Here is a 25,072-nt window from a genome sequence, read left to right as displayed (position 1 = left end):
TGGGCTGCAGGCCACATGTGGCCCACAGGCCATGTGTTGAGTAGTCCTGGATTAAGGGGGAAAAGAGACAGCTAAAGTACAAGTGAGCAAGCACAGCTTGCACCTCACTGCAACAGCCACCCTCTTGGGACAGCCTGGCCTGGGGCCATCAGAGGAGGAGCAGGGACCCAGGAAGTTCCTAATGCTAAGAAGCGCTATCCCTAGAAAACACAGTGGTACATCCCTTTACAGCCACACTGCATGTCTGTGCACCCCCGCCCTTCCCCTCAGCAGCCTCCCTGCATTGACTCTCTTCCCCTCTGTGACGGGGCGCGCCGCCCCCACACCCCGTCCGGTGGCCCGCCCCGCACTCAGCCCGCGGTCGCGCTGTCCCTCCTGGGCGCCACCCAGGGAGCGCGGCGGCACTGCGAGGCCTGTTCCCTGGCCGCGGCCCGGATAGCGGGCGGCGCGGCGGAGGCGGGGCTGCGTCCGGACGGCAACGTGGGGCAGGGGCGGAGCCTCGGCGGGTGACGGCTGACGTCACCGGGCACACGCGCACGGCGGGGGCGGAGCCTGGTGACGTGGCGCGTTGCGTCGCCCGGGCCGGACGCCGGCGGGGAATTCAAAGGGGGAAGGAGCAGAAGGAAAGGGGGAAAGCACGGAGGAGCGAGGAGGAGAGGAGGGAGACGGAGAGCGAGTGAAGGAGGAAGGAGCGGACAAGGAGGAGAGAGCGGAGGCGGGAGAAAGAGCGGAGGAGGAGAGGAGAGGGGAACAGAGGAGGAAGGAGGCACAGGGCACTGGAGGAGAGGCACGCAGCACGAGGAGGAGGGGAGCGGAGGAGCACAAGCGGTGAGAGGGACGTCAGAAGGGGGGCGAACAGAGTCACGGCGGGAAGCAGGACGGGCTCCCGCGTTACACGTGGTGGAGAATGTGGGCATGAACTCTAGATAAAAGCGCACAACCCCCAAAACAACTCACCAGAAAAAAAAAAAAAAAAAAAAAAAAAAAACCCACGGGTGGAGGAGGTAACGGTGTAACAGGACGCACAACCAAGTAGAACTGCGACTGGGCGCAACGAGGAGCCATGGACGCGGCCGACGTGTTCAAATGGCTGACGGACAATCAACACCAGCAGCAGCAACAGCAGACGGCCCTCCTCCAGCAGTTGGCCACGCAGCATCGGGAGCAGCAGGCCCAACTGCTACGTGACGTAACGGAGCAGTTCCGGACGCAACAGGACCACTGGGTGAGACAATGGGAAAATGCGGGCCGGGGGCCAGCCCCAGCGGTCGTGGGGGAAGGGGCGGAGGGTGGGGCCCTAGCCCAGCTCCCCGTAAGGTTGACTAAAATGGGCCCTGCCGACGATCCCGAGGCCTTTCTGGTCACCTTCGAAAGAGTAGCCACAGCCGCCCGGTGGCCAGAACAACATTGGGCTACGCTACTAGCTCCGTACCTTACCGGCCCAGCTCAGCTGGCCTATCGGAGTCTAGATCCACGAGATGCCCTACATTATTACAAAGTGAAAGAGGCAGTCCTGGACCAGCTAGGGGTCACCCCCGAGACCTATAGACAGCGGTTCCGGCAAGAAAAATATACCCCGGGGGCCCGCCCGCGAGCCGTGGCACAACGGCTCAGGGAGGCGTGTTGGCGCTGGTTAGAACCCGAGCAGCGGTCAGGACCCCAGGTAGCGGAGAAGGTGGTCCTGGAGCAGTTTATACACATCCTTCCGGGCGAGGGGCAGCGGTGGGTGAGACGGCACCACCCTACGTCTCTGGCCGACGCGGTAACCCTAATGGAGGACTATATGTCGGCCGAGGGGGGCCGGGAAGGGCCCGGGTCCCGAGGGGAACACTCCAGCGGGACAGCAAGGGAGACCAGACCCCCGGCTCGGCAAGGGGAGACAAGGGGACCGGGTGCCCCCCCCAGCCCCGGCCGCGGTGGCGGCAGACGCCTAGCGCCGGTGTGGAGCCGCCCTGTGAGGGAGGAACCAATCCCCCGCCCAGCTGCCCTGGAAGAGCGGAAGGTCAACACACCCCCGGCACGGGGCCCCGGGGGAGCGTGCTACCAATGCGGCCAAGAGGGACACTTCAAACGGGACTGCCCGCTGATGGACTGCTCCTTCACGCAGGTAATGACAGGGCAAATCAGGTCGGGGCCCCAACCCGCGGGAAGGATATTACGTCAGGTGGAGGTAGAGGGCCAGGTAGTCACCGCCCTCGTGGACTCAGGTTGCGGCCAGACCCTGGTTCGGGCTGACCTAGTTTTCCCCAGGGAGCCCCGGGGGCCCCCCGTGTTCGTCCAATGCGTGCACGGACGCGTCGAGCCATACCCCACTGCCTGGGTACGCTTGAAGGATGGGGGCTCGGAAGGGAGGGCCTACGTCGCCCTTGTACCGGGACTAATATATCCCGTGCTCCTTGGAAGAGACTGGAGCGGGTTCGGGCAGGCCCTCCGGGAGTGGCAGGGAGACCAAGCCGCATTGGCCGGGGAGGATGCAGAGGCCCCGACGAGGGAGCCGGGAACTAGGGCCGGGGAGGACCCGACCGACATAGAGGGTGAGTGGTCCCCCGACTTCGTCCGGGAACAGAGGGAGGACCCCCTCCTGCAGCAAGCATGGGAGAACGCGACCACCGGGGCGGAGGGAGAAAGGGGCTACCCACGCTTTGAGATCCAAGACAACCGCCTATACAGGATCACCGAGGGACGAGAGGACGGGGAGGTGATCACGCAGCTGGTCGTACCGAAGCTACATCACAGGCGGCTGTTAGACCTGGCCCACAGCAACCCCTGGGGCGGGCACCTAGGGTATGAGAAAACGGTGCAGCGCTTATTGCAGCGGTTCTATTGGCCTGGCATATACCGGGCGGCTAAAGACTTTTGCGAATCTTGCCCTGAATGCCAGAGAATGGGACCAGGGAGGGTAACCAAAGCCCCGCTCGTGGCAATGCCGGTAATAGACGTCCCATTCCAGAGGATCGCCATGGACCTGGTAGGACCTTTGGAGCGGACGAAGAACCGGTACCAGTATATCCTTGTGGTAGTGGACTACGCAACCCGCTACCCCGAGGCCGTACCCCTTCGGAATGCTACCGCCCCCACGCTCGCGAACGAACTGATTAAGATCTTCTCACGAGTAGGCATACCAGGAGAAATCCTCACCGACCAAGGGACAAACTTCACCTCGGCGCTCATGAGGGAGCTGTGCCGCCTGCTGAGGGTAAAGACCTTGAGGACATCGGTCTACCACCCGCAAACCGACGGGCTCGTGGAGCGGTTCAATCGGACACTCAAGGGGATGCTCCGGAAATTTGTGGAAGAAGAACCTAAGGAGTGGGACCGAGCCCTGCCGGCACTCCTGTTTGCAATAAGGGAAGTACCCCAAGCCTCCACAGGGTTCTCCCCGTTCGAGCTCCTGTACGGTAGGCAGCCCAGGGGGATCCTGGATATAGTGAGAGAGGCCTGGGAGGCGCAGGAGACCCGAGTACAAGGGACAGTGCAGTACGTCCTGAGGCTCAGGGAAAGGCTACGTCGGGTAGGCGAGTTCGCCAAACGCAACCTGGAGGAGGCGCAGGGGAAGCAGGCCCGCTACTATAACCAGAATGCCCGGTTGCGCACCTTTCAGCCCAGGGATAGGGTTCTCCTCCTGTTGCCCGAACAATCCTCAAAACTGTTAGCTAGTTGGCAGGGCCCCTTCGAGGTGATCAGGAGAGTCGGGGACGTGAACTATGAGATTAGGATGCCCGGGAGACGGAAGACAACCAACATTTATCACGTCAACCTGCTGAAAGCGTGGCGGTCCCGGGAGGCCCTGGCGGGGTGGGGCTCGGAGCCGAGGGAAGGAGAGGTGGCCACACGGCCCCACCTGGGCCTAGGCCTCACACCAGGGCAGAGCAGGGGACTACAAGAAACCTTGTGGAGGTTCTCTCAGGTCCTGACAGAGACGCCAGGACGGACCGACCTGGTCCAGCACCCCATCGTGACCACACCCGGGCGCCCTGTGAGGGAGCCGGTCAGGCCACTGCCCAGGAAACTGTGGGGGACGGTACGTGACGAGGTGGACAAGATGCTGCGGTGGGAGGTGATCGAAGAATCCCGCAGCGCGTGGAGAAGTCCCATCGTACTGGTCCCTAAGAAGGATGGCACCACCCGATTCTGCATCGATTTCAGAAAGGTCAACGCGGTGTCTGTGTTCGATGCCTACCCAATGCCGAGGATAGATGAGTTGCTGGAGCGGCTGGGGAATGCCCGATACTTGTCCACTATCGACCTATCGAAAGGGTACTGGCAAATCCCACTGACGGAGGAGGCCCGCGAGAAAACCGCATTCTCCACGCCGTTCGGCCTATACCAATTTAAACGGATGCCCTTCGGCCTCCATGGCGCCGCTGCCACGTTCCAGAGGCTAATGGACCAAGTGCTCCGGCCGCACGGGGCATACGCAGCGGCCTATATCGACGATATAGTCATCTTCAGCGCAACTTGGGCCGAGCACCTTCGGCAAATAGAGGCAGTATTATCCTCCCTTCAGGAGGCCGGGCTCACCGCTAACCCCGCGAAGTGTCAGTTTGGCCAGCGGGAGGTGTCGTACTTGGGGTACACGGTGGGGGGAGGACAGATACGACCCCAAATCGGGAAGATGGAGGCATTACGAAATTATCCCCCCCCGAGCACGAAGCGCCAGGTCCGGCAGTTTTTGGGGCTCGCCAGTTATTATAGACGTTTTGTGCCCGACTTCGCGTCCGTGGCGGCCCCATTGACGGACCTAACCAGGAACGCGGCCCCTAAGAGGGTGCGGTGGGACCCCGAGTGCGCCCAGGCCTTTGAGACTCTAAAGCAGAGGCTAACTCGAGCCCCCGTACTGGCGCAGCCCGATTTTTCCCGCCCATTCATTTTGCAGACGGACGCCTCCGAGCGCGGGCTCGGTGCGGTATTGTCCCAGGGGGAAGGAGAGGAAGAACATCCTATAGTATATGTGAGCCGCAAGCTACTCCCGCGGGAGCAGCAGTATTCAACGATAGAGAAAGAGGCTTTGGCGGTTAAGTGGGCTGTTGACATGTTACGATATTATCTCCTAGGCAGTACGTTCACGGTGGTGACCGACCACGCACCCCTCCGGTGGCTCCAGGCTATGAAAGACGCCAACCCCCGCATCCAGAGGTGGTACCTGGCGCTGCAGCCCTACCGGTTTAAAGTGAGCCACCGGGCGGGGAAAGACCACGGGAACGCAGACTTTTTCTCCAGAATACCCGAGGAGATCCCAGAGACACGAGGGGAGGAGCAGGCGAACCTGGAGGGGGAGGTGTGTGACGGGGCGCGCCGCCCCCACACCCCGTCCGGCGGCCCGCCCCGCACTCAGCCCGCGGTCGCGCTGTCCCTCCTGGGCGCCACCCAGGGAGCGCGGCGGCACTGCGAGGCCTGTTCCCTGGCCGCGGCCCGGATAGCGGGCGGCGCGGCGGAGGCGGGGCTGCGTCCGGACGGCAACGTGGGGCAGGGGCGGAGCCTCGGCGGGGTGACGGCTGACGTCACCGGGCACACGCGCACGGCGGGGGCGGAGCCTGGTGACGTGGCGCGTTGCGTCGCCCGGGCCGGACGCCGGCGGGGAATTCAAAAGGGGGAAGGAGCAGAAGGAAAGGGGGAAAGCACGGAGGAGCGAGGAGGAGAGGAGGGAGACGGAGAGCGAGTGAAGGAGGAAGGAGCGGACAAGGAGGAGAGAGCGGAGGCGGGAGAAAGAGCAGAGGAGGAGAGGAGAGGGGAACAGAGGAGGAAGGAGGCACAGGGCACTGGAGGAGAGGCACGCAGCACGAGGAGGAGGGGAGCGGAGGAGCACAAGCGGTGAGAGGGACGTCAGAAGGGGGGCGAACAGAGTCACGGCGGGAAGCAGGACGGGCTCCCGCGTTACACCCTCCAAACAACTTTTTACTTGCATGAGCCACAATCCCTTCACATGGGTTAGAAACTGGTCCCCTCATCCCCATCACCCACAGTCCTCGCCCACAGACAGTTCGCCAACCTGAAGCATATTCTCACCAGCAACTATACACTGCACCATAGTAACTAACTCAGGAACCAATCCATGCAACAAACCTCAGTGCCAACTCTGCCCACATATCTGCACCAGCAACACAATCACAGGACCTAACCAGATCAGCCGCACCATCACTGGTTCATTCACCTGCACATCTACCAATGTAATATACACCATCATGTGCCAACAATGCCCCTCTGCTATATACATCGGCAAAACTGGACAGTCCCTACATAAAAGAATAAATGGACACAAATCAGATATTAGGAATGGCAATATACAAAAACTGGTAAGAGAACACTTCAGTCTCCCTGGACACACAGTAGCAGATCTAAAGGTAGCCATCCTGCAGCAAAAAAAAAAACTTCAAGACCAGATTTCAAAGCAAAACTGCAAGTTTGACACCATCAGCTCAGGATTAAACAAAGATTGTGAATGGCTCGCTAACTACAAAAGCAGCTTCTCCTTGGTATTCGCACCTCCAGATCAGCTGCTAGAAGTGGGCCCCATCCTCCCTGACTGAATTAACCTCATTATCTCTAGCCTGATTCTGGCCTGCATATTTATGCCTGCCTCTGGATAGTTCCACAACATGCATCTGACGAAGTGGGTCTTTACCCACAAAAGCTTATGCTCCGATACATCTGTTAGTCTATAAGGTGCCGCGGGATTCCTTGTTGCTTTTGCAGATCCAGACTAACGTGGCTGCCCCTCTGATACTTAATCCGTTCACAGGAGCTCACACCTGGTCCTGCCCCCACCCCTCACTCTCTCTCCCACCTCCCCTTTGCTTGGCCACCCCCCACGAGGAAGCAAGAAGTGAGACAGGGAGCCATCTCCCAGCCCCTCTCTCTCTCCTCAGAGGGTGGAAATGACTTTGGGCCACGCTGGCCTCCTACTCAGCATCCTAAAGGAGCACTGGGGTAGGGAAGGCGACATTCCAGAGCTCCATGGTCCTTGTACCCTTGTGGCTAGAGCAGAAGCTGCCATTTGGGGAGGGAGGGAGGAGCTGCAGAGCTAAGAACTGAGCAGCTCATTAGCCAGCTCTAGCTCCCAAAGCCAAAGGATTGAAACACTGAACACGTCAGCCCTTCAAGTCTGATTTTTCAGAGGTGCTGAGAATCTGCTGCCCCAGCCAAAGTCAATAGGAGCAGTGGGTACTCAGCACCGCTGAGCAGCAGGCAGCTAACTGAATGCCTCCTTGGCTGTCCCAGAGCAGCCACGGGCTACTTCCTGATACTACCCTTGCTTTTCTCAGTTAAAAAGCAGGGTCCTTATCCTGCAAAGTGTTGAGCACTCAGCAGTTATTGGCTTCAATAGGCCCAAGGCAGCTCCCGGAAGATAGAACTTCTGCAACTACCCTGAATTGATCCTCTTCCAACTTCATTTTAATTCAGAACAGACTTGAGTGGATTACATAGCATTTTCCCCTTTTGTATTTAAAGAGCTGTAGACAATCACCTTCTGGAAAAGGCTGCTTTGCAAGACACAGAACCTGAACAGCTTGATGTGTTTATACTAAGCAGCCTGCACTTTTTCAAAATTACTTTTTGGGTGCATTTTATTTTCTAACTATTACGAACACATTTCCATTAATGCACAGAAAGTGACTCCAGCCTTCAATTTTCTGCTCTCCACACTTGCTGATAGGCCAAAGCTATTTTTTTTTTAAATCATTCTAGGTTTTAGCAGCATTTAAGAGGCTCTGTTTATGGGGAGGCACACAGCAGGGTCATTAGACTTAAGGGCTAGTTGCTCTTAGTATCTTAAAACAAAACACATTCCAAAAAGAACAAATGGATTTAGTTTGAATCTGCTTAAAATTTGCCCTTTAAATTATTGGCTACAGCTGTTTTCTGTAGACAGCTTCAATTAGTTACTCACTTCTGCAAGGAGTTTGCAGGAGTCCGATGGCGCAATGTTCCTCACAGAATTGGTACCATAATTCTAATCCATCTGACAGTTTAGTCTCCCCAAACCCTAATAAAATATCAGAGTCAAATCTATCTTCTTCTAGGTTTAGAATTTTTCTTAATTCAATTTCATCAACTAGACATTGGCATAACTTTTTAAAGATTAAGACATTACAGTCCTTAAGGGAAACCAAGTGCATCTTGACTAAGCAAGACAAATGAATAAATCGAGATGTTTATGCATATGGCAAATAATTGCATGATCATCATTGCCCTTCATGCCCACTGGCATATAGGGCAGCAACAAAGGTCCTCCACTTCTGTCTGTCTCTGGCCATTATTACTGCATGATAATCTCATGATATTCTTATCTTAAAATCCCATGGTAATAAAATCCTGGAGATGCCAATGTGGTATTGGAAGGAGCTGTGGACCAGCATAATTCCCACAGGTTAGCAGCACTAAGAGGAATTATAAAGCCATAGGAAAGTTATGATGGTTTCATTTACCTAGCCTTTGCTAAGTAGACAATGAAGCACCTGGAACTCCCTGCTAGACCCATAGATATCGCAGAGAGTTTAACTATTACCATTAATAGGAGCAGGATAAAATCCTTGGAGTGAGGGAGGATTCAGTCACAAATACATTTGTTTGCCACTAGGTAGTGTGCATGGTAACAGCCCAATTCTGGATTTGATGTAGACAATAGGGGCTCAGCCAGGGATTAGAAGAGGTGCAGTATTGGGCCATTAAGACAGAATATAAGGAACAAAGTTTTTAGCAGTAACAAAGACACTAAAGAAGACAAATTCCAACAAAGTTAATACTTGAAAAGTCCTTACTTAAGTCCTTTCTTCAAAGCTTCAAAAATTTTCTTCACCTGCTGTGGTTTTGGATCCCAGATGACAGCCCCTCTCTGCAGGGAGGGGTACATTTTGGAGGATTTCACTGACATTTTGGACCTCACCGAATTCCTGCTGAGAGACTTTCTGTAGGGTAGGAGGGAAAAAAAATCCACAGCACCACTTCAGAGCTGAAAGGAAGTTTCACACATATAACTACTACAATGCTGGTTGCAGAGCTGTTCCTGACAACTTTTACTTCATGGAGCACTCACCTTGACAACAAAGGGAGTAAAGCAAGTAATAGAAGCAGGATCAAGACCTTTATTAGATCCATAACAGAATGTGGTTCAGTGTTTGTCTTTAACGTGTCAAAGTCAAGCTACTAGTTCATTGGGATGAGAGGCCCAAAAGAAGATCAGGTTAGAAGCATTAACTTTGAATTTCTTGGCTTCAAGGGAAACCTCTATGAATTAGGTGTGTCTCTTCTGTTCTTAATTATGTGTGAGCCCACACGCAATTTCCCATTATTTTGGTGAACCTTTTAATGAACTGATTCACAGACTGCCACTCAAGCAATAAGTATTTCATCCTTTGTGATCTGCTTACAAGATAGCTTATGTCCTGATCCTGAGAACACATTAATTCAAGTAGCACTGTTGAACCAAGGGCTACTCAAACAAGGTAGATTTGTAGAACTAAGAGCTGATTGTTATTAAACCTGTCTGAAAAATGGAGGAAGTGAGGCAGAGCATTGCTGGGTAGCTCAAGATCAGAAAAAGAAGCTAGTCAGGATCTGATCTCAGGCACTGCTGTGTTCTTCAATTTCACTAAAGGTCCACTCATCAATTAAAGGTATCCACTGAAACACTATGATTAAATGCTTTATGTACACACTTAAGTATCACATACATGATAATAGTCCAGAACTGATCTGTTAATGTACTTTTAAGTAGTTTAACAAATATACATTATTAAAAGAACTTCAGAAATAGCTACTGCTTGGCTGTTGTCATCACCCATTTAAATATTCACTCATTTTATTTCTGAAGCCTACCAGGCCCAATTTACAAACTAGTTTTTCCTTAATCAAGCTCTTTGTCTAACCCCAGCTAGCTTTCTAGGACAGACACATTACATCTTTTTTATAGCAACTAAAAATCAAATCCTACTTAGCTCAGAAATCCTGTCAACAGACATTACAAAATGGGCCTGTTGTGCAAATAGGAAGAACAATAATATTTCTAGTCTTTAGTCATATACCTATGATGAGTAAGGAAACACTTTGAAACCACTACTGATGCTTATCTCCTGTTGAAAGATTCCTCGTTGTTTTGCTTCCATCTCTGTAGGCCCATAAACCCTAATTATTTGTAGCTGGTTTGATTAATTCCCCCCCTTCTATTTGCTTTTTACTTCCTTCTTTATTTGAGAAAATCAATCCAGGGAACGTCTCCACTCTTGACATCTATTGAGATTGTATCATTGGGTTCAGATGAGGTTCTTGAGTGCTGAGTAAATTCTGGATTGGACACATATGGAGAAATCACAAAATCTGAATTCTAGAGATGGCCCATGAATTACACAGTGGGCCATTGTTAAGTATGTGCATGAAAGGAGGGACTAGTGAGCAAAGCCCTGGCTACTTGGGAGTTGGATTTAGTTATGTCACAGACTTACATAGCTCCTTTAATGTCTCTGGTCCGGATCCTCAAAGGGAATCTGATGCCTAAACACAATTTGGAGGAGCTGTGCTTTCTGTGTCTCAATTTCCCCATTTTACAGCTGGGCATAACAATACTTATCTCCCTTGCTGAGTGTTGGAAGGCTACATTAATTAACATGTTTGAAACATTTTGAGAGCTTCAGATGGAAGTTGCCGTAGAAATGAATTGTATGGTCACTGTGTGCTCAGAAAGGAGCATGCCTGAGGAACTTGTTTGTTTGCCACCCCTTGGATAAAATCCATATAAAACCCCAGTGAGCTCCTACTATGTTATTTTAAAGCACTAGTGAAAGAGGTTATGAAAGGAAAGTCAACCAGCAAATAGGTTCGCAATGCTGGGGAAAGACTTCCAGGTGAAACACCAGAGGTATCTTGTTCTTAAAACTTAGCATCATCTCAAAATACTTTCCTAAATGTCTGAATTCTCATCCTTGAGCAAAAATTTCCTCATTCTAAACAGTTAAGAGGCAATGAAGATTTTGCAAATAGGAAAAAAAATGCATAAAGGCTGATTGTTTAGAAATGCTTTACAGCTGAAAGTAACAGAGTAATCTTAGGGGAAATCTAAACTTGCTTATTTGGAGCTTTCTTAGCCTGCTGGAGGTGATTTGGTTATAGAAACAGCTGTTCAACTCTTTTCCTGCTAGATTCCTTTCCTGTAAGAACTCCCACTATGTACGTCAAGCTCAAATCCATTGATATAATTTACTACCTGTGTTTTTTCTTGAGAGGTTAGTTGTCAGAGTGACTTTACACATCTGACTCGTGCTACGACTATTATTATTCAGGTTCCATAACAAATTTCATCAGTTCAGGTGCAAAGAATTCCAATTTAGATCACCAATTCTGTGTCAGGTTCTTAATTTCAACTCAAAATGTTGTAAATGCTGTAGTTGGTGACAAGGTTAATTAGTTTGTTGGGGCTTTGAAAATACAAAGTACTATATAAAAAGTGCCAAGTGCTTTGCTGAGATACAAGTGGATACTCTCAAGATTTGTTTTAAGAAGTGGAATACTTCTAGTGATGTATTTTTCAGCACTTCTGTATGATTCAAATCAGTTCACTTTGGTATTTTTCTGGCATTATTAGCCTAAAAACATTTCACAGATTACATACGAATCACTCAATTCACCACAGGAACACAAACCACTCTGGGGTGGAAGTGACAGCTGTTTAACACTGTTTAACAATGTTATACAATTTAGAACAAGCACTAAGGAAAATTACTGGCCCACACTGCTGATAGGGCCCTGCCACTGAAAGACCTGGCTTCTAGTCCTCATCAGGAGTGGCCTGAGGCTGGCTGCGGCAGCTGGTGCCCCAGGCGGAACTTGCGATCGGCGCCCCCGCCTGCAGGGCCGACAATGGACTGACGTGATCATTGGGCGCCCCGTGACGTCATCATCAGGCGCCCTAGGCAGCGGCTGAGTCCGCCTATAGTCACAGGCTGTCCCTGGTCCTCGGTGTGCCACTGAAGTGCTGTGTGACATTGGACAGTTCCCTTAATCCAAGGGTGGGGAACCTTTTTTGGGTCGGGAGCCTCTGACCCACAGAAAAATCAGTCAGGGGCTACACACAAGAGAGATGCAAACAAAAAAAACCCTCTCATTGACATAGCCCCTGACTGTCGCTTCCTGAAAGGAGAAAGACTCTCCTTGCATTCCCCTTGCATACCAGAGCAGAGGGAGGACCAAGCTAGTAGATTTTGTGTGTTCTAGTCCCACGGTGGTGTGGCGGGGGGCTGGAGCACCAGTGCAGGCTCCCCAGTGCTGGGGGAGAGCCCTGAGCCTTGGGAGCCAGACCCAGGCAAGGCCTCCCAGCCTGAGGTTCCCCACCCTGCTAATCTCTCTGTGCCTCTCCCTGTTGACTAAATCCTTTGTCTGTTTAGTCAATTTCAGCTGCAAGAGACCTTCCCTGTCCCTATTATATTGGCATCCTGATCTCATCTGAGGTTCTAGATGCCATTTGATATAAATAATAACTTCAGGAAGAATTTAGGTGGGCTGAATGTAATTACCTCTGTTAGATTTTAACCAGGAACTAAAACTAACAGCCCGGTTTTAGTGAAAAGTACCAGGCCATTTTTAATTATTGTAAAAAAAATTCCTGACTCCTTACGTCTCCTCTGAGAGATAGCACAGGCACAAGCATGTTAAGTCACTGCCATGCTGCTGGGAGAGGGTGGTGCTTCAGTACAGACACGAAACTTCACTGGAAGGGGTTCTTCCCTCTAACACTGATGCTTGCAGCACTGAGAGCTCTCTTTGGGATCCCATCCAAACATGCATCTCCTTGTGCCAGAAGTGAGCAGATCCCTTTGAATTCCCCTGCCCAGCCTTTAAATCAGTATCTAGTGGCAAGTTTGCAAAATAGATTTTGCAGGTATTTCTTGGCAAGTATAATTTAGCCCTCAACGCACCAGACCCATTTTAAGGGGACCCAGCTGTGCTCTTCCTGCCAGACTGGAAGGATGATCCGTTCAGTCTGACCTGCTTTTGACACTGCAGAAACGCAGCACAAAGATGGGATGACATGATAACAACCACTAGTACTTTAGACATATCTTCCATCCTAAAGCAGTTTGCAGACTATAACCAATAGACAATGATAAGCAGGGGTGGCTTAATCCACCACTGAAGTACAGCCCTCTCCAGAGCATAGTGCAGCAGCTGTGCATCGGACTATGTCTACACTACAGAGTTTTTCCGGGATAACTCTGCTGTGTCCAGGGAACATGTCTGCGGGTGCATTCTTTCGGAAGCCCTGCATTCCTCATTTTATGAGGAATAAGGGCTCTTCCGAAAGATGAGAGTTTCCCACATTTGGCCCCATGTAGACAGGACAAATGTCGGAAAAGCCTCTTCGAAAAAAGAATCAGAAAAAGGTATGCAATTTGTGGTTCGCAGTTTGCGTACCTTTTTCCAAAAAAGAACTGCAGTGTAGACATAGGCTCAGTGCACAACAGTACTTGCCCATTTAGGACAAAAAAAGTAAGGCACCCCTTACGCAGGGAGGATTTAGGTTGGCAAGAAGTGCTGACTGTGTCCCATATCGGGCTGCTCAGGGTGCACGTGTTTATTTTCCCTTTTTATTCTACTTACGCTAACTTTCTGCTTTGAACCGTGCTGAATCCAGCAAAGGAGCAGCTCCTGCTGATTCCACCCCCATCACTGGGAGAGACAAATGTCAATTTCACCGACATGATTACCGGTCAGGAAGTCGGTCGTCTCCTGAAATAAACAGAAAAACAGATGAGTCAAAACTGGCTTGGCAGTTCAGGTTGAGCCAGGGCTGGCTGCGCTGCAGGGAGGAGAAACCACTGAGCAATATAGCAGGCATTCAAGTGGCGAGAAGAAAAGAGCTGTCTGCTGAACACATTGTCTCTCACACACAACAGAATTAATAAACAACAGAGTCATCTGAAACACGCTCACGCCCTCAGGTATTTGCTGATCTCTTTTGCAAACTTTTAGACCTCATCCTATAAAAGGCCAGGCACCCCCAACTGCTACAGAAGCCAGTGGAGCTAGAGGGCTTCCAGTACCTCATGTAGTACTTCCTACAATTTGCAACAACCCTACTGTTGAAAGAGGAGATTGATGCAAACCACGTACATCCAAGTCAGTCTTGAATACCAGAACAGTTCTCGGGCCCCAGTCCTGCAATTGGGGACATGGAAACAGAGTCTGCATCCATAGAGCCCCACAGAAGTCAATGAGGCATCACACGGATTACATGTGCACACACACTCCTCAGCCTGGATCTAATGGCAGGATTGGAGCCCTTGTTTGTGGTCCTTAAACCCATGAGAGAATCTCTTCCATCAGTAAAAGAGGCTCATTCTCTTCTTCTGGCAAGTTTAATTTCCCTAGGATCCCCTCACTTCTGTTTCCCATCAGTCATACTCTTCTGTTTCCTGGAGAATTGTGTTCTCCACCGTATGTGTCTAGAATTCATGCTGTAATACAAGTAACAGACACATTCACAAAACAGCTGTAGGAAATCATCCCAGGCAGTTAATATACAGAAGAATTCCCCTCCTGCCCCCCCACAGGCTGGTGTAATGTAAACACCATATCTAGCAGCTTTGCAATCTTTTTTTTTTTTAAAACGAGGCCAAGAAGAGGGCCAAACCTTGACATCTTCCCTCTATTCTTACTCTGTCTGTACTCAGGCAAATTTCACATTGAGGTTGTGGGGGTGATTTTTGCCTGAGTAAAGTGTGAGAGCCAGAGCATGGGCCAGAAAGATCCAGGGGAGAGGAGAACGCCACAAGGACGCCCTCATGGAATTGTGGCCAGATTATTCCATCAGTGGGGAGAGGTATGTGCCTTGCACTGTGGAATGAGTTCCACAGCCTAGATCTCTGGAGTTTCATGTGCCTCTGGTCTGAATCTTGCCTCTGGTCTGAATCAGCAGATGTCTTCAATTAATAACACAGTAGTCTTAGCAACCAGAAAGCATGGTTCTGTTCTTGGTTCTACAGGTGACTTGCTGTGCAAATGCAGGCATGGTACTTAACTTTCTTCTGCCTCAGTTTCCCAATGGATGAGGAGGATATTTATCCTCCTATATAGAGCACTTGCGCTTCTCAGGAGGGTGAGAGATTTTGAATGTGTTCCCTGAATTCTAGGCTAAGCTGAGGGCCTTCCGTGTATAATGCCTCTCCATAGACACTGTAGCAATGGTAACGATATAAATAGTTCACATTACCATGCCCATATCTATTTTTCCACCTGATCATTTGGACTTGAATGAGAAGTGACCGTTTGACCTGCAGCTTTTCAGTTAACTGTTGCCTGTGCTACTTGACTTCTAGGTCCCAGCATGTTCCACTGGCTTGTCTAGGCTCTGAGCAGTCCACGAATAAACCAACAGCAAGCAGATCAAAGGTGTTAGAACAAGATCCGACAGTCAGGCAAGGGGGCCAAATAACATCTACTTTGCAACAATCACTCAAGGCAAAAGGGCGAGGATAGTGCAGAGTATCTTTTCTCTCAGTGCATTGAACTCCACAAGAACTCATTGGGTCTCATCCAACTCCTAGTGAAGTCCCCATTTGGCACCTGTAGGTGTGCCCCCAATCAGACTGTAATCAGACAACATGGGGCCTTTGAGTGGGTGTCTCAAACTTATCAGAGTGGGCACCTGGTGGCCGTCTGCCATGTTTAAAGTTGCCTTATAGCTTCATCCTTGCCTGCAGTTTACAGAAGCTCACAACTCTGTGAATAGTAATAGAGATGTACCCGTGTTAGTCTGGTCTTGCTGAAACAAAAGACAGGACTATGCAGCACTTTAAAGACTAACAAGAGGGTTTACTAGGTGTTGAGCTTTCGTGGGCCAGACCCACTTCCTCAGATTAAATTGTGGAAGAAAATTGACGTGACCAGGGCTTGCCGAACCGCAGCGAGCCCTGCTCGCCAGCTGCGCTGTCCAGTGATCTGTGCATGCGCAGATCACCCGAACCCAGCTCTTCCGGGTTACAATCTACTTGCCACGGGGTGAGTAGATTGTATTATTTGTCGAGCCCTGGGCATGACCATATATACCAAAGGGAACTTACTGAAAAATGTCATTGCCTAAAAAGTCATTAGAGAAAGAAACAACAGGAATGGCCTTGTGATTATTGCCTGCCTGCATAACCCATAAAGCTCGTCTGGAGTTCTGGGTTCAGACTTCTGCTCCCAGGGGTTGAGAGTCGTACAGTGGGTAGAGGAGAACCGTACATTATTTATCTACTCCTCAAGTCAGGCTGGTAATGGACACTGAAGAGCTCTTAAAGAAAGTTTCACAGGCTTCAAAGGAAGGGGTAATAAATCACAGACAAGAGGACTCAGATTTGTGGGGGAGTGGGTGTTGGAAGATTGTCAGAGGCCTCCTGCAGGAAGGACTTACAGGTCTGAGTCCTAAATGTGAAGGGTTAAGAAATGTGAAACATACAGATCCCAAAAATCACACTTGATACTATATCTAAACTACTCTTTAAAAAAGTGGGCCTGATTCTCTTCTTATTTACACTGATGTAAATCAGGTGACATGTCTGAACTCCAAGGAGTTGCACTGGTGTAAAGTGGGCTTAAGAGAAAGGAGAATCAGACCTTGTGACTGTTATGCTCAGCCCTGAACTTAAAGAAACACTGTCAGGCATTTTTAAAACCCACATGGGTTCTAGTCTCAGCTGCACTGAGTATGCAGTAACTTTAAAGTTTAGTTACAACATTTAGGGTTAGGTTTCAAAGAAATTCACTGGCAGGATTTGCAAACAAACAGAAGCTTTTCTCATCAGAATGAAGGGGAACTGAAATAACCTCAGAGAAAACATCATTAAGAGTGTGGGTATATCTTTTTTACTTTGAAATAACGGTTGATAAAGTCAAATCATGTCCTGGTTCAAAAAATGTTTACATATTTTTGGTGGTGACCCAGGGACCGCATAGCTCAATTCACACTTCTGACTACAAGCCCTTAAGTAGAACTCATGGTAGCATCTTTTTAGCAGGGGGGGATTTATAAGCACCATTCCCTAGGGAGAGGCTCACAGAGTTTTGCAAGCCAGTAGTAAAAGCGCTGAGCAGCGCAACAACTGTTCTTGGAAACAAAATAAAAAGCACTTGGCCACATCTCAAACCAGCTCTTCCTGCAGGTTAGAAATAGCTCAGATAAAGGCCCCCAGCAAAACATAGCTGAAATCAATCTCAGACATTTACTAACCTGGTCATCTCTTCTGGGTGGCTCAGACTCTCAGAATGGGGGGAAGAGAGGTTCCCCAGTCGCAGAAGTCCCCAAAATCATAAGATGTGATGACAGTAGCTGACTGGGGCCCAGCACATGTAAAATACCAGGCAGGAGACCAAATTCAAGGAGACTGCTGCTAGGTGATGGAATTGTTAGGGGACTACATCTAAGGCCAATAGAAGAGTTGGGCCACGAGGAAAGAGGATAGGGACTGAGAATCTAAGAAGTCTGTGTCTACCGTTGCAACTGAGCAACAAAACTTTTGTCATTCACGGGTGCTTAACTCCCCCGCACCGGAACAAGGGCAAGTATGAACGCTGCTTTGTGGGCAGAAGCGCTCACCTGCCAACAAAATAAAAGCTGCTTGTGGGGGCTAGAAGGATAGAAGTATTTTGTCGACACAACATCGTTCACACGTGCCGACTTTTAGTGTCAGGGCTGTGTCAACACAGTCTTGTCGCTAAAAGCTGCATAGTGTAGATATAACCAATTTATCCACATTTTGGTGGGGCTTAAGCAATACTCCCAAACTGTCAAAGATAAACTCAGTCAAATGTTAAGTGTCTGATTTGCTGGACTGAGATTCTAATTCCCTCAAAATAAAATTATTTTCTTATTTAAAGGAATAAGCTAATTTGTCCCAGTTTTTAAAACCGGCAATGCCCCAAAGTCACTTTAACATTTTGCTGCATTTTTCTCATATACTCAAATTTCAAGGGGCCAAAGATTCAGCAATAGGTACTAAAATTCAGCTCAGGTTGACTGCAGTACTCTGGTTGCATCTGATGAAGCGGGACTTTGCCCACAAAAGCTTATGCTCCAATAAACCTGTTAGTCTATAAGGTGCCACAGGACTCCTCGTCACTTTTGCAGATTCAGACTAACACGGCTACCCCTCTGATTCAGTACTCAGTAACTGTTAGTATTAATATATTGCTGAAGCCAAACTATCTTCATCCCCTGCAAATAAAAATCTGGTTTCTGTTTGTGTTGATGCCTAAACTTTCCCAATATTAGTTACATACTTGGTTGTGTTTCTGGGCACAATAGTTTCAACAATTTTATGAGGAAAATATGACTCATTGACTACTTGCAAAATATTTCTGCTGATGTTTTGTCCTTTTAAACTAGTAGTTATGGCTTTTTAAATGGCTCCAAGAAATTTACTTGTACTCATTATGCTATCGGTAGAGTAAAGCTTTAGGGCCTGTGTAAAACAGTAAAACATCCCTTTTTTGTTAATTAAAAGAAACACACCTGCTTCCATTTACTGTATGTCTACAAATAACTGTACTTGAGTTCTGCTATATTAGTACTGCTTACACCAACATATCAGATGGCTCCATACAGTTAGTAAATGTTCGCATTCAGAGTTCACTGCATGTAGCAAAATGTGAGATCAGCTATCTAAAATTACAGAATTCTCTCAACAAATATTAAGGTCAGGTTGAGGTAAAAATGAATATCAGGTCTTAAGTCTGAACATCATCTCAAATCCCAAATAGGAGTAGACTGAGAGCATTCTGTGTCAACCTTCCACAACGTTGTAAAGCTTCAGACGGGGAGCCAAGTTAGTCTGTAACTGGAAAAACTTAAGCTCAACAAAAAGTCTAGCAGCACCTTAAAGACTAACAAAACATGTAGATGGTATCATGAACTTTCGTGTATACAACCCACTTCTTCAGATGACAGGAGTATTAAAAGTCCAGATCCAAGAATAAATAAGGGTAAGGAGGGGGGAGAAGAAAGGGGGGAAAAGTGAATTAGAGTGTTCAAGTTATAAGAAGTTGATAAGAACAATTTGCACCTAGTCTAAGAACCCACTTTTTAATTGGTTAAGTCATTAGGCTGTGGAAGGTAGCGTGCTAGCCATCCAATGTCTTTATTCATACCTCTATGATAGGAATCAAACTTGTAAATGAAGTTAAGTTCCAACCCTTCCCTTTGTATTTGGCTTGTGGAATTGGCTTGAAACTACACGGTGACTTTGGATCCATTAATGAGTGCCTGGGGAAAGTTGAAGTGTTCTCCAACAGGTTTCTGTGTGTTGCATTTTCAGATATCTGATTTGTGTCCATTAATTCTTTCCCATAGAGACTGTCCAGTTTGGCCAATGTAGATGGCAATACACTTTTAATTCTCCATTTGTCTGAAGAAATGGGGTTGTACCCACGAAAGCTCATGATACAATGATGTAATACAATTGTTTTCACATGTTTTCTCATGATCCAGTTGAAGAAAATTGTTGATGCCCATGACCAGTGTTCCCACCTCCTCAGCAGAGCCGTGCAGTGCCAGTTCAGCTGTTCTGGGTCAGGGCTGCGTGACGAGCAGCTGCTCTGCCCCAGGAGCAGCAGGGCAGCCACCATGTGTCCCTGGACCTAGCTTCAGCCCTTCTCCAGGGCTGGAGCTGTGGGTTGCATGGCAGCAAGCAGCCGCTACAGCAGCCCCAGTTGGGGCCACAGCTGGATCCACCTGGTGTGGGGGCTGCTCGGGTGGCCGGAACCTCATGGTGAGGGGGCCAGGGCTGCTCCAGCAAGTAAGGCCATGTGCTGGGGGGCCAGGACTGCTCTGGTGGTCGAATCCCCGTGGTGGGAAGGGGGGCAGGGCTGCTCAGGCAGCCAGGGCTGCGTAGTGGAGGCATTGGAGCTGCTCCAGTGGCTGAGCCATGTGGGGCTGTGTAGAGCCACGTGGTGAGGGGGCAGGGCTGCTCTGGTGGCTGGGGCCACATGGTGGTGGGAACACTACCTGGGTGAGTCTCTTGGGGAGCAGTGCCACAGCGGCACACATCCAAACAAGCGCACCTGACCTCATTGTTGGCACAAAAGACAAAACTCACTCCGCTCATGGATGGAAAATCTAGTGGGAACAGTGGCCGTGACACAACGTAATTTAACTCAAGTGAGGCTGAGCATGAGAGCTTTGGAGTGGAGGAGGGGGCTCTGGCTTTGAGGGGGGGGCAGGAGGGGCTTACCTCGAGTGGCTCCCAGTCAGCGGTGCAGCGGGGATGCTAAAGCAGGTTTCACACCTCTCCTGGCACCACAGACCATGCTGCACCCCAGAAGCAGCCAGCAGCAGGTTCTCAGCCAATGGCAGTGCGAAGCTAGTGCTCAGAGCAGGCCCAGTGCGCAGAGCCCTGTGTGCTCCCCCCACACACCTAGACACTTCTGGGATGCAGCACAGTCTACGATGCCAGCCAGGAGAGGTAGGAAGCTGCCTTAGCACCCCCACTGGTCACCTGATCACCATGCATGCGGCTCGCAAGCAGCAGGTTGGCCACCCCTTCTGCTAGTTGAGAAGGTGTAGAGAGGAAGAAGCAGAATTGAATCCTCAACATGTTAGAGGCACAATGCAAAACTCTGAGTGGATTAGGTTCAGGGTTTTCCAAAGCTCCCCAGTCTTGGGCTAACTCTGCTCCTATTGGCTGTAGCACTGAATGCTTTTGAACCCAGTAGGATTGTATCAATCTTTGATTAAAAACCAAAAACAATCCTTAAAAATTGTACATTTTACAACCTCTTTGTGGAAGTCTGGATAGATGGCTTATCTCCACTTTCCCTGGAAACCTGGGTTCATGCTTTGCTTGCCAGACCAAGTCAACAAGCTTCGGTACCAAGATGTCTCACAATTGGACCTTCTGGATTAAGACTGAATGGCATGTGACCTTTCTGCACTTGTCCTATAATTCCTTATTTCTGTAAGTTTCCAGGAGTCAGTATTCATTTGAGGAAAGGGAATCCATTTGTATATGTATCCACACACCTTCTGGGTGGGAGACACTGTCCCATCTAGAGGCACAGGGACCACATACTGAAAGAATAATGAGTCTGCTCTATAGCCTTAGCTAATAGGCACTTGGCTTTCAGCTCCTATAGTAGAGGCTCTTTCACTAAGCTCCAGAGGTCCCAAATTCAGTTCCGCTTGTCAGGTGATACATATGCAGCATACATAATGCTGTGTGAAAATGGCCCTATGAGAAAAGATTAAAAAGATGTTCCCACTCCAGGACTTAAAATGGCTTTTCCAGATCTAGTAAAATAATTAGAGAAAGGTTCTTTAGTTCTGACATGAAGAATATTATTGCCACGGTTGGGTAATAATCTAAAAGGAAAGTTGAAAAGTTACGTTTTTTCATCATAAATTTGGAATGTTTATCCAGTAAACTATCTAGTGAAAGAGACATTACTACGGAGGTCAGTGGTCTTGGTAAAGAATGCCTGAGAGCAGAGACTGTGTGTACTTAGAGTGTATACTTTCCCAGTGGATTTAACACTATGTTGTATGTAAAATGGAGCCTTAATTCTTTGTTTAGTTTGCTGCTTTTTATATACCTTCGAAATAACTAAGGGCTGAGTTCTGAAGCTATCATACATCAATAGCTAGAGCCCTCCAGATTCATAGATATCTTCTTTATATCCATATGTATATGCATCCGTGGATTTTGCGATAGGGACGTGGATGCACATTTTGTATCTAGAACCCTGCATATTTTCATACATCCACAGATATCTGGTTCTTTAGTTCTTCCCCCTTAAAGTGCGGCTTGTGAAGCCGCCCCCGTGGCTCATGAAGCCACCCCTGTGCCCCTAGAAATGGTCCCCGGCCCCCAGCTCCCTGTGGTCATATTTAAGAACAGTTTAGCCCAGGGCTACTCAACTTTGGAAGCCCTGGAGGCCAGCATGATACTCACAGCACATGCCGAGGGCCACAACTTAAGTGTGGTGGCATATACATGCAAATAGCTTCTTTCACACTGACGGGCATGAATACAAAGATTAAGGCAAGACTACACAACACACAGGCCCCATTTAAGTCAGTTCTGCTGATATGAATAAAATGCAATATTTACCCATATGACAGCACTTTTAATGAGCAATGACAGCCCAGGAATTTAACGACTAAAACTCATATCAACAGAAGACCACTATATTGACTTGCCATTGTGGAGCATGTTTCCAGTGGAGGACATATTCAAAGGATCCCACCCGCGGGCCGTGTGTTGAGCCCTGTGTAAATCCAAACTGCACCACGAGCCGCAAACAAATGGGCTGCAGGCCGCGCGTTAAGTAGCCCTCGTTTAGCCCATCCTCATTGGCTATTTTCAAAAACCTACTCAGAGGCCACAGTAGATGGGACCTACACAGCTTCTGAGAATCAAATTCAAGATTTGTGTTTGCCCTGCACCAGTTCTTAGCATCACAACCAGCCTCTTCAAACATCTGGCCCTGAGCTGCCTCTGCCATCTGTGAAGTAACCAGCTGCTGCAGGGAAGAAGCACAACTATGAACTCAGGTCCCACCTCCTAAATACAATGTGACCCACTTTTCAAACACTCTATTCAAAATGCCATTGCATTTCTAATTGGCTTAAGACTACGCACACAAGCCAAATTTCTGCTGCGTGTGACACTGGTGTGAATCCAGAACCAGTGAAATTACTCCAGATTTACAATGCATTCCCTGACAGCAGAATTTGACCCATATTCAAACAATGTTCTGGAAATTATTTTTCAGGAGTGGGGTAGAGAGGTTTGCTTTGAGTCTTCACAGCCGCCCTGCCCCACTAGTGGATGGATATTAGATGGCTGAAGTAGAAAAGAGATATTACAGGGTACCTGCCAGCTATAAAGCTTCTGCTTCTTCCAGCCAGACTGTATGCTGGAATTAGGGAAGGCGGTAAATCCCACTACTATTTCTAAGATGCTTTGGGAATACGATGGTAATAACAGAGAACTGGTTTGGACTGAACCACAAGCCCTCCACCATCTAGTTCTCTCCCCAGGATGTGGCATGCTTATGTGGCGCACTCATTCATGTACACATGGAGTTGCTTCCTACAGCATCTGAGCTGGCTTCAAGGCTGCCTGTGCCAGAGCTCTGCCCATGGCACGGAGGTGTCGCTGGGAGACTGCCTCCCTGGAGACCTGCTTTCTTCCTCAGGGAAAAGCTAGGAACAGTCCATCCATTATCAGCTGATTTATGAGCTCAGATCCCATTGCTTGTTCCTCTGGTTTCAATTGCAGGCTTGAAGACAAAATGTAAAGGCTCAACCAGGGATTCTGGAATTCAACAGGCTCCACACGCTAGTCTGACTCCTTGCTCATTCGGGTTTGGCAGAATCTGAGACTGCAGCTTGCTGGAGTCTAATGAATACTTTAAAAAAAATTCTACTGAGAAAATAAGCAGATGGTGTTGAGAAAGTGAACTATTTACAAGCAACAAACTCTCTGGTTCTGATAAGGAAAGTCTGCCTTGCCCTGATGCTCCAAATTCTACAGCCAGTGCTACAGATACGCTTCCCTTGTGTCAAATGGGAAACCCTGAATATTTCCATCAAACAGTTCTCCTGTAATACTTCTCCTCCCGTGCCCCCACCCCTGAGTGCCTGCATGTACACATGTAATGCAGATGCTAACTGCATGCAATTATGTCTCCCTTTAGTGGCTGGTCCCAGAGATTGCAGCAGCCTGCTACTAATTCAGCTAAACTTCCCCTGTAACTCTACTATGAAAGCCTTGGGGTATCAGGGCTGAGACGCTCCACTTCCTTTTAGCTCCTGCTGGAAACCACATTGATGGAAGATACCTTGGACACCTACATACACGCCCGTGCACACTGCAGCCAAAGTGGGTGGGTGGGTATGGCTAAGTAGTAATGAAGTTTGATGTCTGACAGCAGACGATGCCTTCAAATATCTCTAAGAGGCCAGCTCTGTGAAACTCAGTGTATGGGAATTTCTACTGGGACCAATTTCTGGCAATATAAGAAGCAGCCACTCTTGCTCCCTAGAAAATAATGAGTCTAATAAAACAAAGTTTGTGTCCAACAGCAAATGGCAGAGAGGGGAATGGAAATGAACACAAAATATCAGGTCACGGAGAATGGAATTACTCCGTCATTTCTCTTTGTCAACAGCTAAAGCTAAATTATTTCCTTAGGGCACAATCCAGTGAACTGCTGAATGATGATGGAGTTACACAAAAGAGGTCAACTTTTTCACAAGTGACAAGTGATTTGATTTTGGGTAACCAACTTCAAGGGGCTTGGTTCTGAGCAAGTACTGAAAAGCCAGCTTTGCAAGTGAGGTCCATTTAAGGCATCTCAAGTTGGATACCCAGAAGTTAAGGGTCCCCCCAAATGCACTTGTGCGGTTGCTTAGGAGAAATTAAAATGCCGCCCAATTGACTGGCAGAGCACCCACAACTAGGTTTTGTGTTTCTGTTGTGTTCATTTGCACATGCCTAAGCGCACATGCAAATTTATTCCACCCATGGATCTGTACATGGGTGAAAAAGATTAGAGCAGCAGTTCCCAACCTTTTCCAGATGGGGACCCATTTTGACAATTCAGGAAGAGTTGGTGACCAAAGACAATTCAAAAAATGTGTGAATGGCTCCTTAAGAGCTACCTGGGGAGACACCTGGCGACCCTTTTGAAATGTAATGGCACCCCGTATTTGGGTTCCGTCCCACAAGTTGGGAAACCCTGGATTAGAAGGAACATTGCCCCAAATCATTACAAACTTTTGGAAATTTTGCCTGGGACAAATCTGGCCCACTATCTGTTAAAACAAAGAAACAAGACTTAAAAAAAGTTACAATTTCTAATTAAGTCAGGGTGGAGAGGTCTTATAATTGCGGTTGCAGTACAAATCTGTGCCACTATGTTCTGCATAACTTGTTGTCTCTGATGTCACACAAAGATTCCTCAGCTATGGTACCTTCCTTATTGGGGACAATAAGGATCTCTGTCAATACAAAAGTGTGTTGTGGGTTTTGTCCTTTCATTTCTATCACACCAATGTACTGCTCCTATCTAATCTTGGTATACACGCTTCTGCCATTTGGAGCTC

General features: G+C 48.7%; 1 protein-coding gene across 6 annotated transcripts in view; it reads right to left on the bottom strand.

Moving 5' to 3' along the window:
* Positions 1-25,072, bottom strand: part of RIPOR3 (RIPOR family member 3) — a 79,035-nt gene that overhangs the window by 38,685 nt on the left and 15,278 nt on the right. For 3 of the 6 annotated variants that reach the window (XM_089769683.1, XM_075901202.2, XM_075901204.2), the window contains exons 2-3: positions 13,588-13,716; positions 8,760-8,906 (exon numbers count right to left, since the gene is read on the bottom strand). In XM_089769683.1, coding sequence (XP_089625809.1) covers positions 8,760-8,906; positions 13,588-13,688 — 248 coding nt within the window. In that variant the 5' untranslated portion in view covers positions 13,689-13,716. Of the gene's footprint in view, positions 1-8,759; positions 8,907-10,022; positions 10,701-13,587; positions 13,717-14,100; positions 14,489-25,072 lie in introns of those variants that run through there. The other 3 variants (XM_075901203.2, XM_075901206.2, XM_014576695.4) reach the window with 3 other exon arrangements.

The sequence above is a fragment of the Pelodiscus sinensis genome, chromosome 17 (genome assembly GCF_052426305.1).
Source record: "Pelodiscus sinensis isolate ZL-2025 chromosome 17, ASM5242630v1, whole genome shotgun sequence".
Lineage (NCBI taxonomy): Eukaryota > Metazoa > Chordata > Testudines > Trionychidae > Pelodiscus > Pelodiscus sinensis.
The sequence above is the reverse complement of the archived record's forward strand: the minus strand, read 5'-3'. Positions and strand labels throughout refer to the sequence as shown.